Raw genomic sequence first — 18898 nt, 5'->3', positions numbered from 1 at the left:
GAAGGAACCCTTCCCCTCACCCTTTCACCCAAGACATGACTGTTCAAAAATAAATTGTTGCATCTTTTCAAAACGTTTCTTTATTAAAGAAAATCTTGTTCATGAGGGATTTGCCGGGCAGAGATCTGGAAGGGTGGTGGGGGGAGTGAGTATCAAAGGAAAAAATAAACCGATATCAGGCTTTCATCAAAGGCAAGCAGCATAAAGGGGGGCAGGGTTCATGAGAAAAGGCAAGGACCATATGGGAGGGGGTGGATGCATGAGAAAAGGCAAGCAACATACATACGGGGGGGGGGGGGGGGACCATGAGCAAAGGCTAGCAACATACAGGAACAGAAATCACTAATGCATCACTCATTCATTGCCTGGAGCAGTTGGGAAATGTTCTGCTGGGATGTCTTTAAGCAGGGCAACCTCAGCTGCTTCACCTTCTTGCTCTTTTTCCTCAAGTACCCCATGCTAAGCTGCGAAAAGCAATGGTGATTGCAGGGAACCAAAAAAAAAAAAAAAAAAAAAAAAAAAAAAAGAGGCTCAAAAAATCCTTTTCCTGTTTGTTTGGGAGGGGGAAAGAGTGGGGGAAGCTGCGAGGCATCCTGAGAGGATACCACAGCCTCTGTTGCTAGTTGCACTGTGGGATAGCTACCCAGATTGCACTGCTTTCTAATTCAAAATAAGGCCGACGTGTGAACGCAAGAGACTAGCTCAAAATAGCGTAATGAGAACCGTCTGCTGCTATTTCTTTAAATTGGCTGCTGAAAGTCGATTTCAGCTGATTCGAATTAGCGCTGCAGGGTGAACATAGCCTAAGAGTCCAGAGGAATAGATTATTATGAAAACAGTATTCTAATACTTAAAATAAAGAGCTAATTAGGTCACAGATTATAATTGGTCTAAACTGCAGACTTGCTGGTTCCTGTGCCAGAGGAACATTACAATAGCTCTTGCAGTCACTAGAGGCCTTGTCTACAGTAAAATTACCCCCTATCTTGCAGTGCTAGTGTAGACGAACCCTGCGGATCGCAGTGTCATCTAGAACATGTGGTGGCCAAAACATCTATGAACAGTTTTGGATGACGTACAGCTCCTACCATTGCCACCCTCAGTAAAAGGAAATTTTAGGGGGAAATTCAAGCATAGACATTTTCGGAGGAAGGGAGGGGAAATAGGTGTTTGGTATTAAATAACTTTCAAATTCAAGTTTACTCCAAAGGGACATGCGAGAGCCTAAACAAATCTGACTCACAGCTGGGCAAGTATTAAAAAAAAAAAAAAAAAAAAAAAAAAAAAAAAAAAAAAAAAAAAAAAAAGTTCTCTAGACTAACCACCACCCCTGTCCCAAAAAACAAAAAAAAACCAGGATCATTTTGCACCCAAGTTCAGGTCAGTGTACACCAGTGATACCCATACTGAGTTTCTTGAGCCGCAAGTGGCTCTTTAATGTGTCTCATGAGGCTCTTTGCAGCACATGCTATTAAAACACTGATTTAATTAACAACCAATCAGGTTGCTTTTACTATGTTATTAACCAATTGTAGTTGATAAAAAAATACTTGGTCAGTCATTTTGCTATGAGAATTATATAAACTAAATATTTCCTCTGTCATACATACTGTTTAAATATGAATATTTAGTACTATAGTAAATGAAGCCATTAATTCACACTACTGTGGCTCTTTTGGGTAATGTTAATTGCTAATTTGGCTCCTGAATCACTGAGGTCCGAGTACCATTGGTACAGGTCCTCTTCCTTAAACTTCCAGGCTCTTCCACAGCCTGGGTTTAACTCAGAGGTCCTGCCTGTCCCATAGCAAATCTGCACCTGAGCCACACAATAGTCAAGTCACAGGTGCAGGGCCTTCAGGAAGTTTAGGAGAATTTGCTTTTAACTACCTTCGTTTAATGTATTTAAACTGCCAGGGGCAGCACTAGAAGCCACAATGATGGGTGAATTCCACACAAACATCAAAGTTGCAGAGTGAAGAATTCAGGAGTTAGGAAATCCCAGAATTAAGGTACTCATTGTTTACATTAATAATGTTTGCTACAAGTGAATTCTGAGGGAATCATAACTAGAGCAATCATCATTATGTCAATGTTGCAGGTGTCCTTAACAGAATTCAATATGGCAAGAGTGGGACACGGTGAACCAATTCAGCTACAGAAGATTCAGTTCTCCAGTGCAATCAGAACCTAAGCATAGTTTAAAGATTTGATAACCCTACCTCTTCCACTAAGAAATTCTCAGCCCATATGCATGTTAACTGACACCCCCAACTCGACACTCCTAATTCTCCTCTTCAATATTTCCTTCTGTATAGAAGGGCTAAAATGGATTTTGAAGAGAAAAGAGCTAAATGTATAAACAAGAAATTTTATAAGTGTATCAGAAGCAGGAAGCCTGCAAAATAAATAAATAAAAATCTGTGTGTCTGCCGCTCACCAGGGCTGAAAGGGAGCAGTTTGTAGATTAAAAGATTGCTCATAAATTAGATGACTACTTTCCATCAATCTTCATCACAGAGCATGTTGGAGAGATTACTTCTTATTCCAGACCTGCTCTTTTCTGCTAATGCATATGAAGTACTATCAGATTGATGTGTCAAAATAAGAGGTACTGGAACAATGTGATAACTGAATAAGCAGTAAGTCACCAGCCCCAGATGGTTACATCCAAGAGTTCTAAAGGGAAATGAAGTGGCCGAACAGCTATCAAAAATATGCAATTTAATTAAAAACAGCTATTGTACAAGAAGATTGGAGGGTAGCAATGTTGTGCCTGTATTTAAAAGAATCTCTTGAGGTGATCTAGGGAATTATAAACCAGTAAGCCTGACATCTGTACCTAGGAAATTGATTGAAATAATAATTAAATAGAATAAAACACCTGGAAGATCACGATGTTAGGATTCTAATGTATAGTTTCTGCAGAGGGAAATGGTATTTCACTAATCTAATAGAAGATGAAGGAAAACCAGCTAACTATTTAGACTTCCCTAAGGCCTTTGACAAGGTCCCACACAAGAGGCTACTAAAGAAGCTAAGCAGCAATTGTATAAGATGCAAAGTATTGTCATGGATAAATTTTCATCATGGCAACAGGTTAACTGTAAAGTGGCCTCAAGGTTCCACAGCAGGTCCTGTGTTTAATATATTTAATGGTACAGGAAGATGGTGGGGAGTAGTAAAGTGGAAAGACTTGCAGGTGGAAGTTATTTAAGTCAATTAAATCCTGAGAGGACTGAGGAACTGCAGAGGGACCTAATCAAGCTAAGTGAGTGGGCAGCACAAGGCAGCGGCAGTAAGTGACAAGTACTGCATATAGGAGGGGATAAAATTAAGGATAGAGACCACTTCATCATTGTGGACAGCTCAACATGCAGTTATGGTCAAACTAGTGAAGAAATTAGGAGGGCAAATGAAGAATGGGATTGGGACTATAGAAATTATAAAGCCACAAAAAATCAGTGGTGCAGCTTCATCTGGAATACTGCATACAGTACTGGTCACTCCCATCTCAAGATGACGATTGTGTTATTAGATGCAATGAAAATAATTAGGGGAAATTTTATATGACGAGAGATTGAGATGATTGAGTTTGTTTACACAGGGAGTTATTCTCAGAATAGCTATGCCTGATTAACTATTCTGGAGTGAGTGTCCATACAGGGAGTTAAGCAGGCATAGCTATTCTGCTTTAAATTTCCATCATACATTAATCTGAATTAATTTCTCAGGGTAGATAAGCTCTTAGAAAGGAGAAGAAGAGGAGATGTGATAAAAGTATATATATATATATATATATATATATATATATATATATATATATATATATAAATAAAATAACCACTCTAGAGAAAATTAATCAGGAATTTCTGTTCTGTCACTCGACAAAAGAAGGATATTTAATTAAATTAAAAAGTGGCAAATTCAAAATTTAAGAGGAAACACTTTTGTACATGTAATTAGCAATGAGTTCCAGTCTACAGGATGTCAGATGCCAAGAACTTATCTCTAGATTTGTCCAATCCATTTCTGAATATTGGTAAGAAAAAGATCCAGAGTTATAACAGTGCTAACAGATTTTGAAATAAATTAAACCTTAGTGTGTTTCAGGGTTTAAACCAAGATCTAACTGCTATGGATTAAGAGGTTTCTTGCACCTTCCTCTGAAGCATCTGGTGCTGGCCAACATGGGAAACTGGGACTAGATGGACCATAGGTCTGATCCAGTATGACAATCTCAGGTGCCTATGTTAAAATTAAAATAAAAGCAGACGAGAACCTGCTGGCCTTCTTTATGCAAAAAAGCAAACCCATTTCCCCCCAACTTTGCAGGTCACCTTTGAGACTGATGAGTGGACATCATACAGCCTAATTTTTACTAGGATTTTGGCAAAGAGAAATTAACAGTCAGCTAGGACCATCTTCATGATGTGTGTAATGATTTCCACCTAATTTTAACAGTTAATTAGCATTTAAAATCAAATTCTACATTTCATACTTACACAGAATCTCTATTTAATAGACTCACTGTTTTAAACAGCCTGTATTTCATCTCTCCAAGTTTTAACTTTCTTTCAACACTGTTCCTTTGCTTATCCTTATGTAGGAGGTACCATGTACATTCAAGAGAGACAGTTACAGCTGGTGGTTATCCCAGTCTTGGATCCTCCAGTTCATGTGGATTGCAGGGGAGTTAAAAGATGAACACCATTGACTTTAAAGTTGTTTAATTGTATGGGATACCCTCCCTCATCTCTAAGATAGAGGTACTCAGATTTTCCAGAGAGGATCATCTCTTAAAGGGCAGTTTGGTGCCCCACTGCCATTTACATCTGAGAGTCTCCTGCAGACCAGCTCTCTTCCCATTTATAATTAGTAATGGGAGGGCAGCCAATTCATATAGTTAAACATTCTTGTTGCAACTACAGCAGTTGTTTATATAAGATATATAGGTCTTGTCTAGACTCAGCAATCTGTGGCCAGTTATCTGTGTGGCTGCACGATGGCTGACCCTAAACATACACAAGAGCAAGCTGGAGTTAGCACCAATTGAACCTTTCTTGCTCCTATCTACACTTAGGCATCAGCTACTGTACAGCTACACAGATAGTTCACAGATTGCTAATGATGGCTATTCCCCAAAAACAGATAATGCAGGGACATCAATGTTCCAGTGGACAGGGCATTAAGCAGGATGCAGGAAACCTGGGTTCCATTCCCAGTCATGCCATAATCTGTAGTGGGATCTCGGGTAAGTCGCATCACCTCTGAGCCTCCCTCCCACCCCCCATCTTATCTTTGTGGCCTTTACATTTTTCATAGCAAGGACGGTCTTCACAACGTTTGGTAAAGCATCCAGCACAATGGGAGGGGAAGGGGGGTCATGATCTTGATTGACATCTCTAGTACCTACTGCAACACAAATACTAGAAAGCAAAATAGCTGTATTTTATGCACTATAGAAGCTCAAAGCCAGGAGGCATCCCATCAACATGTAACCAGCCAGCTGTCTGCAGGTCACTAGTAGCGCATGGGCCACAGTTTAGGAACCCATATATTTTGTGGATACATCTAGCCAGGGGAGTGCAGTTCTTTTAGTAGAAGAGACAAAGCATCTCCTCCTGTTTCAATCTACTCTAGCCACCAGATACGGCTCCCTAGAGAGTTTCAGGAAGGAGGGAGGACTATATAGCTCAGGGCATCTGTAATAGATTATGAAATCCATTACATCTGGCTCATTACACGCTAAGCTTTCAATGCCTATCAACTTTTGCTCACTGCCAATATCTACTGTAAATGATTCCCAATCCTGCTCTTAACAGACAATCATAACACTGAAGATTATCTCTACTTATTACTGACCTCGGGGGCAAAGAAATTCAGTTTTGTAGTAACAGACGTGGAAAAAGTACCTGAAAGTTGTATACACTTGATTGTCTCCCCATCCTATGTTGGTTTTTTCAATCATGAAATGTAAACTCTTTGGGATGGATAGTGTCTGTCTATGTACTTGGCCAGTGCTTAATAAAGGTAACTGAATCAGCCAGGAGACTTAACTTCCCTCTAATGGCCTGCCCCCTCCTCAACAGGCTGGATCATGAGTAAGGTCAGTGTGGAGATGCTTGCCTTACCTATGCTGTACCTCTGATTACAGCAAAAAGGATCAGGTCTCCAGGGTTGCATGTTAGTAATATTATACACACTGGAGGCTGTGTGTGTTAATGGAAGAAGAAGTTAAAGGAGCATATATTAGAAGCCCCATCGTCCTTCAGACATGATACACAGGGCCCTACCTTCCTTACCTCACTCAGGCTAAAGTCCAAGTGAAGGAGCACAAGACTGGCCTATAGTGAACACAAGTGATTCAGAAACAAGTTTTATAAATTCCACCAATACTCCATCTTATACAGCTATTTCTGTAATAATCAGGGGGTTCGGTTTATACTAGTTGTTTTTAGTGTTGCCCATGGCAGTTTAAATTTAAACTAAATCTTCAAGTTGGAAGGGGAACAAACTCTTGCTTTTTCCATTTCCTCTTTCTTCAAGGCCAGATTAGAACAGCAGTAAGAGAAACTTCACTACATGGGGTGTGTGTGACAGTACACAAAGCTTATCTGAAAACCAAGGGAAGCCGCAAAGCAATTGGCTATCATACAGGCCAAGAAAAGAAACGCACTATTTATAGGTGCAAGAAGAAATACTAGGGAAAGGGGGGGGGGGGGGAGGAGGAGGAGGAAATGTTTTAAGTCCCCCATGTGGCCCATAAAAGTTTGATGATTGCACACCTGTCAATGGCAAGTGGGTTCTTGTAATGCAACATTTCTGAAACTGAATTCCATAAAAACTTTTGCAAGTTCATAAAAATCAAGTGGAGGGAGATGAGCACTGGTTAACCAGTCAGTAGGAAAGATCAGGTATGGCTCCAGGACCGCACAGCACTCCCAATGCACAGGGCCACATGGAAGTTTCTGTAAGACATCTTTCCTAGTTCCTATACTAGGGAAAGTCACCCATTTAACATTTACTTCTGGTTTTCACTTGAAAGTGGCTCGAGCTAAATCAAATAAACACTCCTATTCTGGAGTAAGAGCTTCCACATGGGGGCTCATATCAAAGTAACTAATAGTTACTCTAGAATAGCTATTTTGGTAAGTTGCCAAGTGTACACAAGCCCTAAACGTAAATGAGGAGATTTTCAGTTTCATTAACTTCTGCCCCTTTCCCTTATAAAGGACATCTTGAAGAGTGCAAAAACTTTCCTCTCCAGGATTTTTCCTGAAGATCATAGGTCACTCATATATGATTATCACCAAGGGTCATTCTTTAGGACCCATGGATAGTGAATTAAGCAGAGGAATGGAGTTATAATCCTAGGTCTGATACCATTTCCTTAAACGCCTTAGTCAAGTCACTTAACTCTTCTGTTCCTCTTCCTCCTTCACGGAGGTATTGCATAAACGTTAATAGATCATTGCAAGTGTTAGAGTTGTGTGTGCATTCTGGTGATTTCTAATGGCTGTGAGCTACTAGACCCCACATCTCTGAGCTCATTTGGAGCAATGTCCACCGAAATGCTTATGTATTTTGCAACACATGGAGTTCAGCAATCATGCTTCACTTTTGCAGCAGAAGAGTGAGTGAGCAATCACTGACACACCATTTTTAAATAAAGGGTGTCTTAGATTTTCATAACAGATTCTTCCCAAAATCCCAGGGCTATACCTTTGCATACACATATGATCAAGTTGAACAGGTTGTTTTATTTGGAGGGTGGACTGAAAAATTGTTTCATAGGCCCTCACAAGAACATCTCTGTGAGAGAAGTACAAAACCAACCAACCAACCAGCAGGAGACAAGCAGCAGCAGAATGATTAGAGCAGTCAGTAGGCAGCCTAGGACAGTACTAGCTCAGAATGAAAATCAGCAGTGCTTATACAGCCCGCGTACTGAGCAACTGGCTACTTTAAGTGACACCTTAGAAGTACAGGACTACTCACCAAGTAGCAAGAACTCTTAGTGCCAAATTATCTACTTGGATACACAATTCCCATTTTAGTCAAAGCATGGTGCTTGTGTGTTGGGGGCCTAATTTGGCACCAACTACCACTTCATCACTACCCATTATACTGTCTCCTCTGACAGTCTGTCCATTCAGTCACTGGCCTGAAGCCATCTGTCCAGATGTCCTCTCTAGCCCATCTTCTAGTAGTTGGCCTTGAGGTTAGCTCTTGCTGCTGGTAACACTCTTACTGCCGAGTTGCTTTCTGGCCATCTTCACAGTTTCTCTGGTTTGCAGAAATCACTGGTTGCTGCAGATACTTCAAGTAGTTTTCTCAGCTGGTACCCAATAGGCAAACTAAATAAATAAACTGACTCACCGTATTAGTTAAATGTTAAGTTCCCTTCAGTGCTATCTGGTTTCTGTAATGAAGATCTACCCCACACTTATGGTGAGTAGAAGCATATTCCACGTGCCTCAGTTTTGCACTTCACTCCTTACATTTGCAGGGCAGGTATACCCTATAAAGTTTTGTTGGCACAGCTATATCAGTCAAGGGTGTGGAAAAAAAACCCACCTGACATAGTTGTGCAGGCACAATCCTCAGCATACACTACTATGCTGAATGAGTGCTTCTGTTGATAGAGCTCAAACTCTAAGGTCAGAAGGGACCAATGTAATCATCTAGTCTGACCTCCTGCAAAAAACAGGCCACAGAATCACCCATCCACTCCTAGAATAGACCCCTGACCTATGACTGTGTTATTAGAGTCCTCAAATTATAGTTTAAATACTTCAAGGCACACCACCAAGTATTCTTCAAGTACACTCAGGGAGCTAGTTAGAATGCACTCAGAGTTCTCACATCTTTTGACTAGATAGAAACATAAAGATCATCTGTATAAATTAATCATCACACATCAGGAGATTCTGGTTGGTTATTTGTGTAGACATTAAACAGCAAGGGTGATGGTACTGAACCTTAAGGCAATTCATTGCACTGATTATGCCATCCACTTTTCTGACTATCTGTCTTGACAAAGTAACATCAATTCTTGAGCAGAGAGCATGACCTGGACCATTTTGCTGTTTCTCAAAATTGCCAGTTTCAATTAATAGTGTCATAAGCTGCCAACAGATCGGCCGGCTCATCCATATCCCCTACCCTAGCCAGTCCTTCAGGAAAATGGACCACTTGGATAAATGCTGCTTTAGAGAATGTGCAAGAATTGCTTATTGGATGCTCCCTAAGACTTGATTTATTGCAATCACACAAAGATCAGAAACTTTTGTCACCAAGGGGCATCATTACTCAAGATGAGTCATTTGTTAGCCTTCTATTTCTGCAGGAAATTTAAAACTGGTCTAAACCTAATCCAAGTCGAAGAGGCCATGCACTTCTCCTGCACACTACATGAAGCACGACTTGCACTGACTGTATACAATACACAACTCTCCTGTGTATTAGGTTGAAACCCCTCCTATCCCATCCTCTTCATATACAAAAAAAATCTAAAAGGGAAGAGGGCAGCTATGCAATGCAATTTAACAATGGACAGGAGTTAGTCCTCTTCCACCGTCGTCATATTTAAGAGAGCTATCAGGAGCTGCTGAACTTTGCAGGCAGATACATTTTATAGCCAAGAACTCTGTTCAGATTTCCAGAATTGAATGCAGTCCTCTTGCCAAATCCCTCATTTTATATTATAATTGTTATGTTTTTCTGTGTTATTTGAGGTGGAAGAGGCTCATTATCATTCATTCATTCCCATGTGGATTTGCTCTCTCCATCCCCCTCCCCCACATGAATTGATTTAATTAGCAAAGTGTCTCATTCAGCTGGCAAAGGGTCTTGTTCCAAAATAATGGTGACAAAAATAACCTTTGTTGTAGTCAAGTTAAAGATGAACTGCAAAAAAAGTTGCTGCAGTAGCAGCATGGGTTAAAAGTCCCACCACTAATCCATCTTGGAGGAGCATACAGCACATAAGGAGAACCTAATACACACACAGTTTTAAATTCCCCTAGCTAGCTCCTGCTCAGCTACAACACCTCTTTGTAATGTCATAACTGATAATTTGGCTACAGACATAGACCTATCACCAATTGGATGATGATGTCTTATAGCCATGATGGCAGAGCTGAACACAAAGATATTTAAAACAAAAACAAAACAAAAAAACACCCCAAAAATCCAGCGGACAGTGCAAAAAGAAAGCAATTCAAGACAATGGTTGTAGACAGGGCATTCTATGAATTGAGAGGGGAAATAGTTTGAGGGGGCAAATGGGGTTTCTGACAATGAGCAACACCAAGGAATGTTTGTATTTTGCACAGAAGATGCCTAAAAGAAAGAGGGAGGGGTTGAGAATGAGGGCAAGGAAGGTTATAGTCAGTCAGAGTAATAGGTACAGGTGGAAGAGCCAGATGTAGGCAACAAATCAGCATCTATGAACTGAGTATGGCGATCATGGAAGGATCTGCATAGAATCTTGGAGGATCTTGTTGAAAAAGTTGGTTCAGTCTTCCATGAAAAGAAAAGAGGGGCTTGGACAGGTGAGTGGGGAGAGATAAAGAGAGAATCACAAGGTGGCAAATCAACAGCTGAAATTCTGGGTGAGATCAACACAAAGACTAAAGTTAGGAGGAAAGGGACAAGGGGATGGGGAGAACTGGCTGTGACAACAAGAAGGAGGAGAGTTAGTGCTGTTTGAGGCTTAGCTTCCCCATTTTCTCCGCACAACAGTTTGCAAAGTTTATTTAAAACTTTTACACGTTGTTTAAAAAGCTTTTAGGAGTGGAAAAACAGAGCAGAGCTTCCAAGAACTGCACTACAGCAGTGATTTATTGGGGGACACTGGAGCAGAACTGGCAATTGTGACATCAAAGGCAAGAAAAAGAGGTTACTTTTGTGTGCAAAATACTCCACTGAACCTGCTGGTAAAGGTTAGCTAAAAAGAAAACTATTAAGGAAGCCCTTTATTTCAACAGTACACTTCTGTTAAACTGAAGATTCATGCACACCACTCAGTTTTGAAATAAGATAAACCTCGCTCCTGTAGAACGCTTTATGTTTTGTATTTTTACAGAGCCAAGTGTTGGAGGAATTCCACTACCACAGAGTAGGACAATCATGGAATTTTTTCAGGAATCTGAAAAACAGTGTTAACATAAATGAAAAGCCTGTTTTCAAAGAGTGTTTGGGTTACTAAAACGAATGACAGTCATTTTTAGAGGAACATGCTAAATATAACCTCAGTTTGCTCCTAGAGGCAGGGAAAGTAGTGACCGGTCAAGTGTTTCTGTTGCAGTGTCATTTCTGGAAGGATAAGAGGCAAACACTTGCCAAATCAGACATGATTCAGAGAGAAAGAAGCAACTGGTGGTGTGGGGGTTGGTGGGCGGGAGAGGAGAAGAGTGTTGGTCTTCAATGCAAATACATGAAGTTCTGCAGTCAGAGTCTCATGCCCAGTCAGTAGCCCAAAGAAACCCATCAGTTCCCAGTCAGAGCAACCTAACCTCATTCATTCACACGCCTAAGCCTTTGTTAAGAGCCGCCTACAATGCAAGAACCCTTATTTGATTGGAATCCTGATTTCGCTCGCTCTCGGCTCTGTCAGAGGCTAAAGCAGGATCCAGCAGGGCCTGTCTGCACAGGACTGCCGGAGTCACCCTCTCCCTCCCCTGTGTCTCAATTCTCGCCGCCCACACCGGAGGCGGGCCGGGGGACCTCTTCCCAAAACTCGGCCAGCCAGCTCACCGGAGCCAGCCCATGCACGAGCGGGGGGCACGGACAGAGCCTGCTCACTGAGCCCCTAGAGCTCTGCTCCCCCCTGCTCTCCGCTAGGGTGGGGCGGAGCGGGGGAAAAGGCGGACAGGGCAGGGGATCTGCTCACAGTTTGAACATCCGCTCCATGTCCTTGATCTGCCGCCGGCTGAACTCCTTGAACTCTGTGTAGGGGTTGAAGACCCTGGCTTGGCGGGGCTGGGCCATGCCCTCGTTGATGTCCTGCCTGCGGCTCAGCTTGGCGCCCAGCTCCGAGTCGGCGCTGGCGAGCATAAAGCTCTTGTCCTCGTCCTCCTTCTCCTCCTCCCCGGCCGGGTTAGCCTCCCCGCCGGCAGCGGGCTCCGGGCTACCCTCCTCCAGCAGTAGCCGACGCTGCAGCTTCTGGGCGAGCTCGTCAGAGGCCATGGCCGGGACGGCTAGGGCCGCCTTGCGATTACACTGCGGCGACTGCGAGTTTGCTTCGATCGTAGCCCCCACCCCGGCCCTGAACTTTATTCCCAGACTCCGGGAGCGGGGCGGGGCAGGGACGCGGGGCTGAGATTTAAGGACGCGCGATGGCGTTCGTTCGCCTGCCTGCGCGGCGCTGGTAACAGCTCCAGTCCCAGTCTCTAAAGCCCGGTTTCTTGCGTGTGCAAGCCACACCCCCCAGCTCACCTCTCCTCTCCTGTCCGGTCCTCCTCCATTGCCCCGCCCCGCCCATCTGAGGTGTGAGCTCCTGCTAAGGCGGCAATGGCAGAGCATATATTTGGTCCACGAAAGAGAAGCGCCTCCTCCCTTGTGATCTGGCTGTGCGATAAAACACAAACTGATGCTTTTATCTACTTGGTTACTCTTTTTACTTCATCTCTGCATCCGAGGGTGACCACATAGCAAGTGTGAAAAATCAGGGGGGCAATAAGTGCCTATATAAGACACAGTCCTAAAAATCAGGACTGCCCCTATAAAGTCAGGATATCTGGTCACCCTACTACAGCCTTGTCTATTCAGAAGCTGTTGTAAACCAGATTACCAGGCCAGAGAGACCATGGTAAATATTTCAGATTTAAAAACCAGTTTGAAAAAAATGTTTTGGCCCTGGTTGGGGAAGAGTTAGGGTAATCAGAGCAGGGGCCTCTCACTAGTATTGGTTTAGACATTTTAGGCAGCAATATTCTTGGAAGATGTTAATCTGCTTGAGATTTGAGGGGAAGAGAGAACCTACCAGGAGTGAGGTATAAGACCATCCATATTTGGTGAGAAGGTATTTTGTTGACTGGTCAGTGGATCAATGAATGAAGAGAGCTGTGGGAAGTTTGCCCTGCCCAGGAGTCCCACAGACTACTACTGTACCCCTTTCAGAAGTTTGATTTGTCTTGTGTAACCCCAAGTTTCACCTCACTTAAAACTTACTTACTTACAAAATCAGACATAAAAATACAAAAGCGTCATAGCACACTATTATAGAAAATTGTTCTCATTTTTACCATATAATTATAAAATAAATCAATTGGCATATAAATATTGTACTTACATTTAAGTTGATAGTATATAGAGCAATATAAAAAAGTAATTCATTGTCTGTATGAAATTTGAATTTGTACTGACTTTGCTAGGGCTTTTGATGTAGCCTACTATAAAACCAAGCAAATAGCTAAATGTGTTGATGTAGCCCCTGGAAGACTTCTGTGTACCCCAGTTGAGAACCATTGCCACAGACCATCTAGAATTTCTGCTGTAGGAAAATGTCTCATGCATCAGTCAGGAGTGTTGTTAAGTGTTAATGTTACCGCATTGTTAAGGCTGCTAAGTTGTTACAGCTGCTCAGTGCTGCTGTTCTTGGAGCTCCTGTGTTAGTTGCACAAGCAGAGATTGCAGTGTGCTGATTGAGTAGGCCTTGATGTTACTCAAGAAGAAAGACCAGAGACTCGATTCAGTGGCAAAGGCACTCGGCCAGGTTTGTGGTAAATGAAGCACAGTACTGGCACCCCGGCTCAATGGTTAAAGGTGCATACCTGTTAGTTTGAACAAATCACCCTTGTCCATTATCCTGTCATCCCATCTTCTCTTATGAGGGGTTGATGTGTTCCCATACCATCTCCTAGAAATGTGTTTATGCTGTTAGTTGAGACCTCTGGGTGTTCCTGTACCATCCTCTCAGGTCAGGAATGTGCTTACTTGGTGTTAGTTATAGCTGGTGCATTGCTATTTTGCCAAGGCCAGGCCTTCTCTGGTTCACAGCCTTGGGTTCACACTGTTAGTTATGCCTGGGGCTCCAGCAAGGCTATAAAGAGTGATGAAAAAGCGTGGATGAGCGTTAACAGGAGGCTGAAATAGGATGCAGGAATGTGCTAACAGAACTGACCCCGCCCCCCCAACAACACCAGCAGGCTAAGTACCATCACCAAGAGACTCCACGTGCCCCCTCCCTGCCACACACCCACTTATTGCAGCTGCTGGAACTGCTAATGCAGGTTGTGTGGGACAATGCTTTAGTGCTAGTACCACTATGGCAGTTACAAACACAGCAGTCTATATGGACATAGACTCTTCTGCTTGTTAAACCTGTAATTGCATCAGCTTTGAATAATGACTTATAGCAGTAATCTGTTCAAACTCAGATAGCATAAATAGTTCCCTGCCTGGAATCCATCTTGGCTCAGATGTGGTGGGGGTGAAGGAAGGGGAGCTAGGGAAATGGTGTGGCCTTCCTAATCACTTGAAGCTAAGGCCATCCTATGGCATGTAATAGTCTCCGGAACAGAAACTGCATTGGTCATAACTTGAGAATCCCTCCCACTTATGCTGCCATTTCCCCCTGAACAATAAAGCTAGTGGAGGCCTTTTACCCAGCTGTAGCTGTTCCACTACTACCCCTTTCTCTCCAACCTATTCCTACCCCTAAACAGATCTTCTGAATATGGTCCCAGGATAGTCTCCAGCCCAAGTGGCTACACCGTCTATTCTGGGATCTGTACTTGCTCTGCCAGCCCCTCTGCCACCAGATCTCCTCCTTTGGCCCCTGCACCTTTGGCCCCTGTCTTTAAACTACCCTCTCTCTTCCCCCCGTCCCTTGACTGTTCTGCACCTGGTCAAGCATGTAGCAGAGGCAGGTAGACAAGGAGTTGCTGGACTTGCTGTTGGTGTCCTTTGCCTTGCACAGGCCCCCATGAGGTTTAATTCTGACACAGGACAGCCATCTGTAGTGATGCTGATTTGGGTGCATCTGCCAAAAGTCACATTCCTTGTTGTACTAACACCACAGGACAACCAGAAGCCTGGTCTGATCTAGCCAGCTAGCTGCACAGTGCATTGGGTTTCTACCAGCTGGCATCTTCTCATGCTCTTTGGCTGAGCAGAAGTAGAGTAAGCCATGTGGAATGAGGGGTAAATGCTGACCACATATATATGTAAGTCATCAAATAGTTTCCTGTGGATCAGTGGTGAGAAGGAAATGAATAGGTAGAAAGACTGGAAAATACAGCACCTACCATCTCCTAAGGAATTGTGGGAATGGATTAGAACAGTGTTTTTCACCCTTTTTGCTATCTGGGACCAGCTTGCTGCCTTCCTAAACTGTGTCAGGAAGCTCTCAGGGACAGTGCCAATCTACAGACTGGTCACTGAGAAACTCTGGGTTAGAAGACTATCACAAACCCAAGCTGCATAACCCAGGCTTCACCTGCATTGTCACTGCAAAGTTAGAGGCACGCATAAACCTGGGTTTAAGAGTTGTCTGGGCTCATCCCTGGGTTAGAACCTGGGGTTAAGACTGCAGTGAAGACATACCTTTACTGTCTCCTCCAGATCCAGTTCATTAGAGTGTTCTCAGCATCAACACTCCCCAGCCCACAATTCTTGTGCTGAGTCTTATCAGGGCTCAGACATCATTTAGCCATGATCCTCCAAGCACCCTTCACCCCTGACAGCAGTAAAGAGCAACCCAGGTGATCTAGGTAATAAGCTTTTAAGGTGTATCACAGTTGACACTCAAAATCACTAGTCCTTTCTGAAGACTTAGATCATTAGCATTTATCACCTAGATCACAAAGCACTAAGATAAGGAAATAGCTGTGGGCTAGTAGTAGTGTTTCTCAGCAGAGGGTGCTAGAATCTCATCCTCACTTCCCATACTGTACTAAGGAGCCCCATTTTTAGGCTTCCAGGGCACATTTACCAGCATCACAGATTTAGCCTTTTGCCCAATGTGGCATGAAGCACCTATTGGGAAAGCTTGTTTATTAGTATGGTATTAGTATTTGATGGGCACATTTTAAACACTGAAGATTAAATCCCCAAAATATCTGCATCAATAAAGTTCAGCGTATTGGTTTCGTAATGAGTGAGTCCCCAGTCTAACACCCCATCATAGTCATCCTTGAGAGCTCCTGCCTGTTTGACAACTGAATGGGGAGGAAAGACTCTCCTGGGCTGGAAAACATGGAGAATATTTTAGCAGAAATATTGTACTAATGGAAGGGCCCAACTGCTGCAGGCTGTGTGGTCTCAAATGCTCTCCTGGAGGGTGAAATGATTTCCCATATTTCTTAGGAGAATCTACAAGTGACACCCAGTGCTTAATCTCAGATCAGTTACCAGTTACATAGACACAGCTGGTGACCCTGAGTGTTTATAAGTGAAACATAAAATGTTACAAATAGGATAATAAGATTGCACCACAAGCTTTCCCTTTGTTTTAGTGTGGTTACCAGGACTACAATACATTTTACACAGACTGAAGGGATGGGGGAAAGAAGGCAGGATATTTCACACACTTCCCCCTGATTTGGGGTTACACAGCAATGAGAATCCAGCTCTTGAGGTAACAACTTTTACAATTGCTCACTGAAAGCAAGTCACTGTGCTAGCTAGTGTTATTGAAACCTACATGAGTTCATTAGCATGGGACAAGGCTGACTTCTAGTGTATGTGCAACATACTACACTAACTCACCAGCAGGGATAATAGATTGTTCTACTTTTCATCTCTTCTTTCATTTCCTTGCTGCTATAAATTGTGTAAGATACCTCACATTATTCTGAAAATAAGATTCTCACATCTAAGAGAGAAAATGCTGTTCTAGACAGTTTTCTTTCAGTTTCCAAACATGCCATATCAGGGTAGTCGATTATTTTTCGTCAAAGTCCGAATTTCTTGGTGAAGATAGAGTCGAGGTTCAGACTCCAGCAAAAATAATAAAAAGCCCAAGAACACTGATAATAATAAGTAAATAAAAAGATTTTGGGGTCCATTCAAAAGCATCTGCCTGTTGACTATCCCTGTACCATATGATTTCATGGCCCATAAGCCTACATATCACTAATATTGCATCACGTGGTTTACAGGATGGAATTATCTTTTAAGGTGTGTCATTTTGCAGACTTTAAAATATTTATACACCAAGTACAGGGTTACAAAGATACAGTATGTTTCAGGGAACTGGAAACAGGATAGAGATGCTCATCTTTAAGTGACCAGTTCAACTCCAGTCCATTCTGTCGTGACTGGAAGTTGTAGAAATCTGACCACTCTTTGGTAATCATTTCCTATCTTAGTGGCCAAGTGTTTACATTCTGCACAAACCCATCATAAATGCCAAAGTCATACAGCTGACTGTGAGCTCAAATCTGGATTTCAGCTTCTACAGCCCCAGACCTTTCTTTTCAAGTCCTTTTCAGATTTAGAAGTCACTAGTGAAGTAAGAAGTAGGTCTCAGCATCTCTCATGCTTATGTCAGGTGGAAAAATAAGGACTCTTATGCCGTTTATGTGGCATGAGGTGATGTGCCACAATACTGTTGCTTACAGACAGATTGGATGAGGTAAATTGCACTAATATCAGGTGCACTTCAACTTCCTTTTTCCCTCAGTGCTCCAGTCTCCTACTCCTGGTATGATACTTTGCATCTCAGTTTCTTCTCTTGGTGGTTGGGTGACACTGCCTTCTGGCCAAATAAAGGGTACCTCTTTTCTGGTGTAAGGAAACTGAATCCATGCAATGTTTCCTTTGATACAGGGAAATGAAACCATGAGACTTCTTTCCCACCCTCATACTATACAGGTGGTCTTTCTGGGCCTCAAGCCCACACTACATCCTACACAAAGCCCACATCGTTTTCTTCACCTGCATCCTCCACAAAGCCACAATCTTCATCCCTCTATCCAGGGCTCCCATGGTCCTTTATCTAAAGCATATTCCTCCCTAGAGTTCCGTATCCCCCTTGTCACTCTAGGCCACCTCCCCAGCTATTTCCAAGGTCTGTTCTACAGCTATTTCAGACTTTGACCCTAGCTGGGATTTCTGTTGCCATACTCAGATTCTTAGGGGAGAGGGGGGAGCTTTCACAGGTCTTTCCTCTTCCCTGGCCTCTCCAAGGAGAAACTCCCAGATATTCCCTAGGTCTATAGTGTTGGCCCCTTGCCCAGCAAGCCTTGCTTCCAACTGCAATCCTACATTCCCTGGATTCTAGTCCCCTGGAGGACCAGCACACCATGTGGCAGACAACTAACTGTGAATCCACAGAAGAAAGCATGAAGAGAAGGGAGATACTCAGGTTTCCCTTCAGCATAGGAAGCGTGACAAAGTCCTATTGGAAAGAGGAGGCAGGGCATAACCCAGCAAAGTAAGAAGGGTAACACGCATAGGTTTAAAGTTTTGAATGTAAGTGACTAAAGTTAATCTGCTAATTGAAAGCTGTCTATTTTTAAAGGCAATGAGCACAACAAAGGCCAAGCCACTTTTATTTTGGGATTTAACATGGACTAGCTTTGAAGATTTGAGCCATGCTTTTGAAAATTATGCCAGTGTAGTCATTTCTTACCCTGCTCAGTTTAACAGTGTTAGTACTATGGTCCCAAGAAGACTCTTAAGGTACTACAGAAACATAGAACGTATACCTTATTTTATTTTGCAGCAGGTTGTTGTCAGGTGTAGTCAGTATGTAACTTACTAACCCCAGGTATTTTTTCACCTATCCACAATTCCATTTCATTTATGAGCAAGAGAGTCATCTTCTGCCCCCTTGTTGTAAGGTTAGAATGGCAGGAAGTTTGATTTAAGGGAAGTAGGGTCACTTTAAAATGAGAGTTTATGCCAAGGGATATTGTGATGTTTGGTGGGGGGGAAGGGAAGG

The 18898-nt window shown here is 42.8% G+C and overlaps 1 protein-coding gene across 2 annotated transcripts in view; it reads right to left on the bottom strand.

Moving 5' to 3' along the window:
* The window catches only part of EFHD1 (EF-hand domain family member D1), a 30899-nt gene extending 18422 nt beyond the window's left edge, over positions 1-12477 (bottom strand). For both annotated transcript variants that reach the window (XR_010918139.1, XM_067538798.1), the window contains exon 1: positions 11900-12477. Coding sequence is in view for 1 of the 2 variants with exons in the window: in XM_067538798.1 (XP_067394899.1) it covers positions 11900-12195 (296 nt within the window). In the remaining variant the exon portion in view is untranslated. The remainder of the gene's footprint in view (positions 1-11899) is intronic.
* Between the last annotated feature and the right edge of the window lie 6421 nt (positions 12478-18898).

Source organism: Emydura macquarii, unplaced genomic scaffold, assembly GCF_026122565.2.
Source record: "Emydura macquarii macquarii isolate MOO-44397 ecotype Brisbane River unplaced genomic scaffold, CSIRO-AGI_Emac_v2 contig_499, whole genome shotgun sequence".
NCBI classification, from domain to species: Eukaryota; Metazoa; Chordata; order Testudines; family Chelidae; genus Emydura; species Emydura macquarii.
The sequence above is the reverse complement of the archived record's forward strand: the minus strand, read 5'-3'. Positions and strand labels throughout refer to the sequence as shown.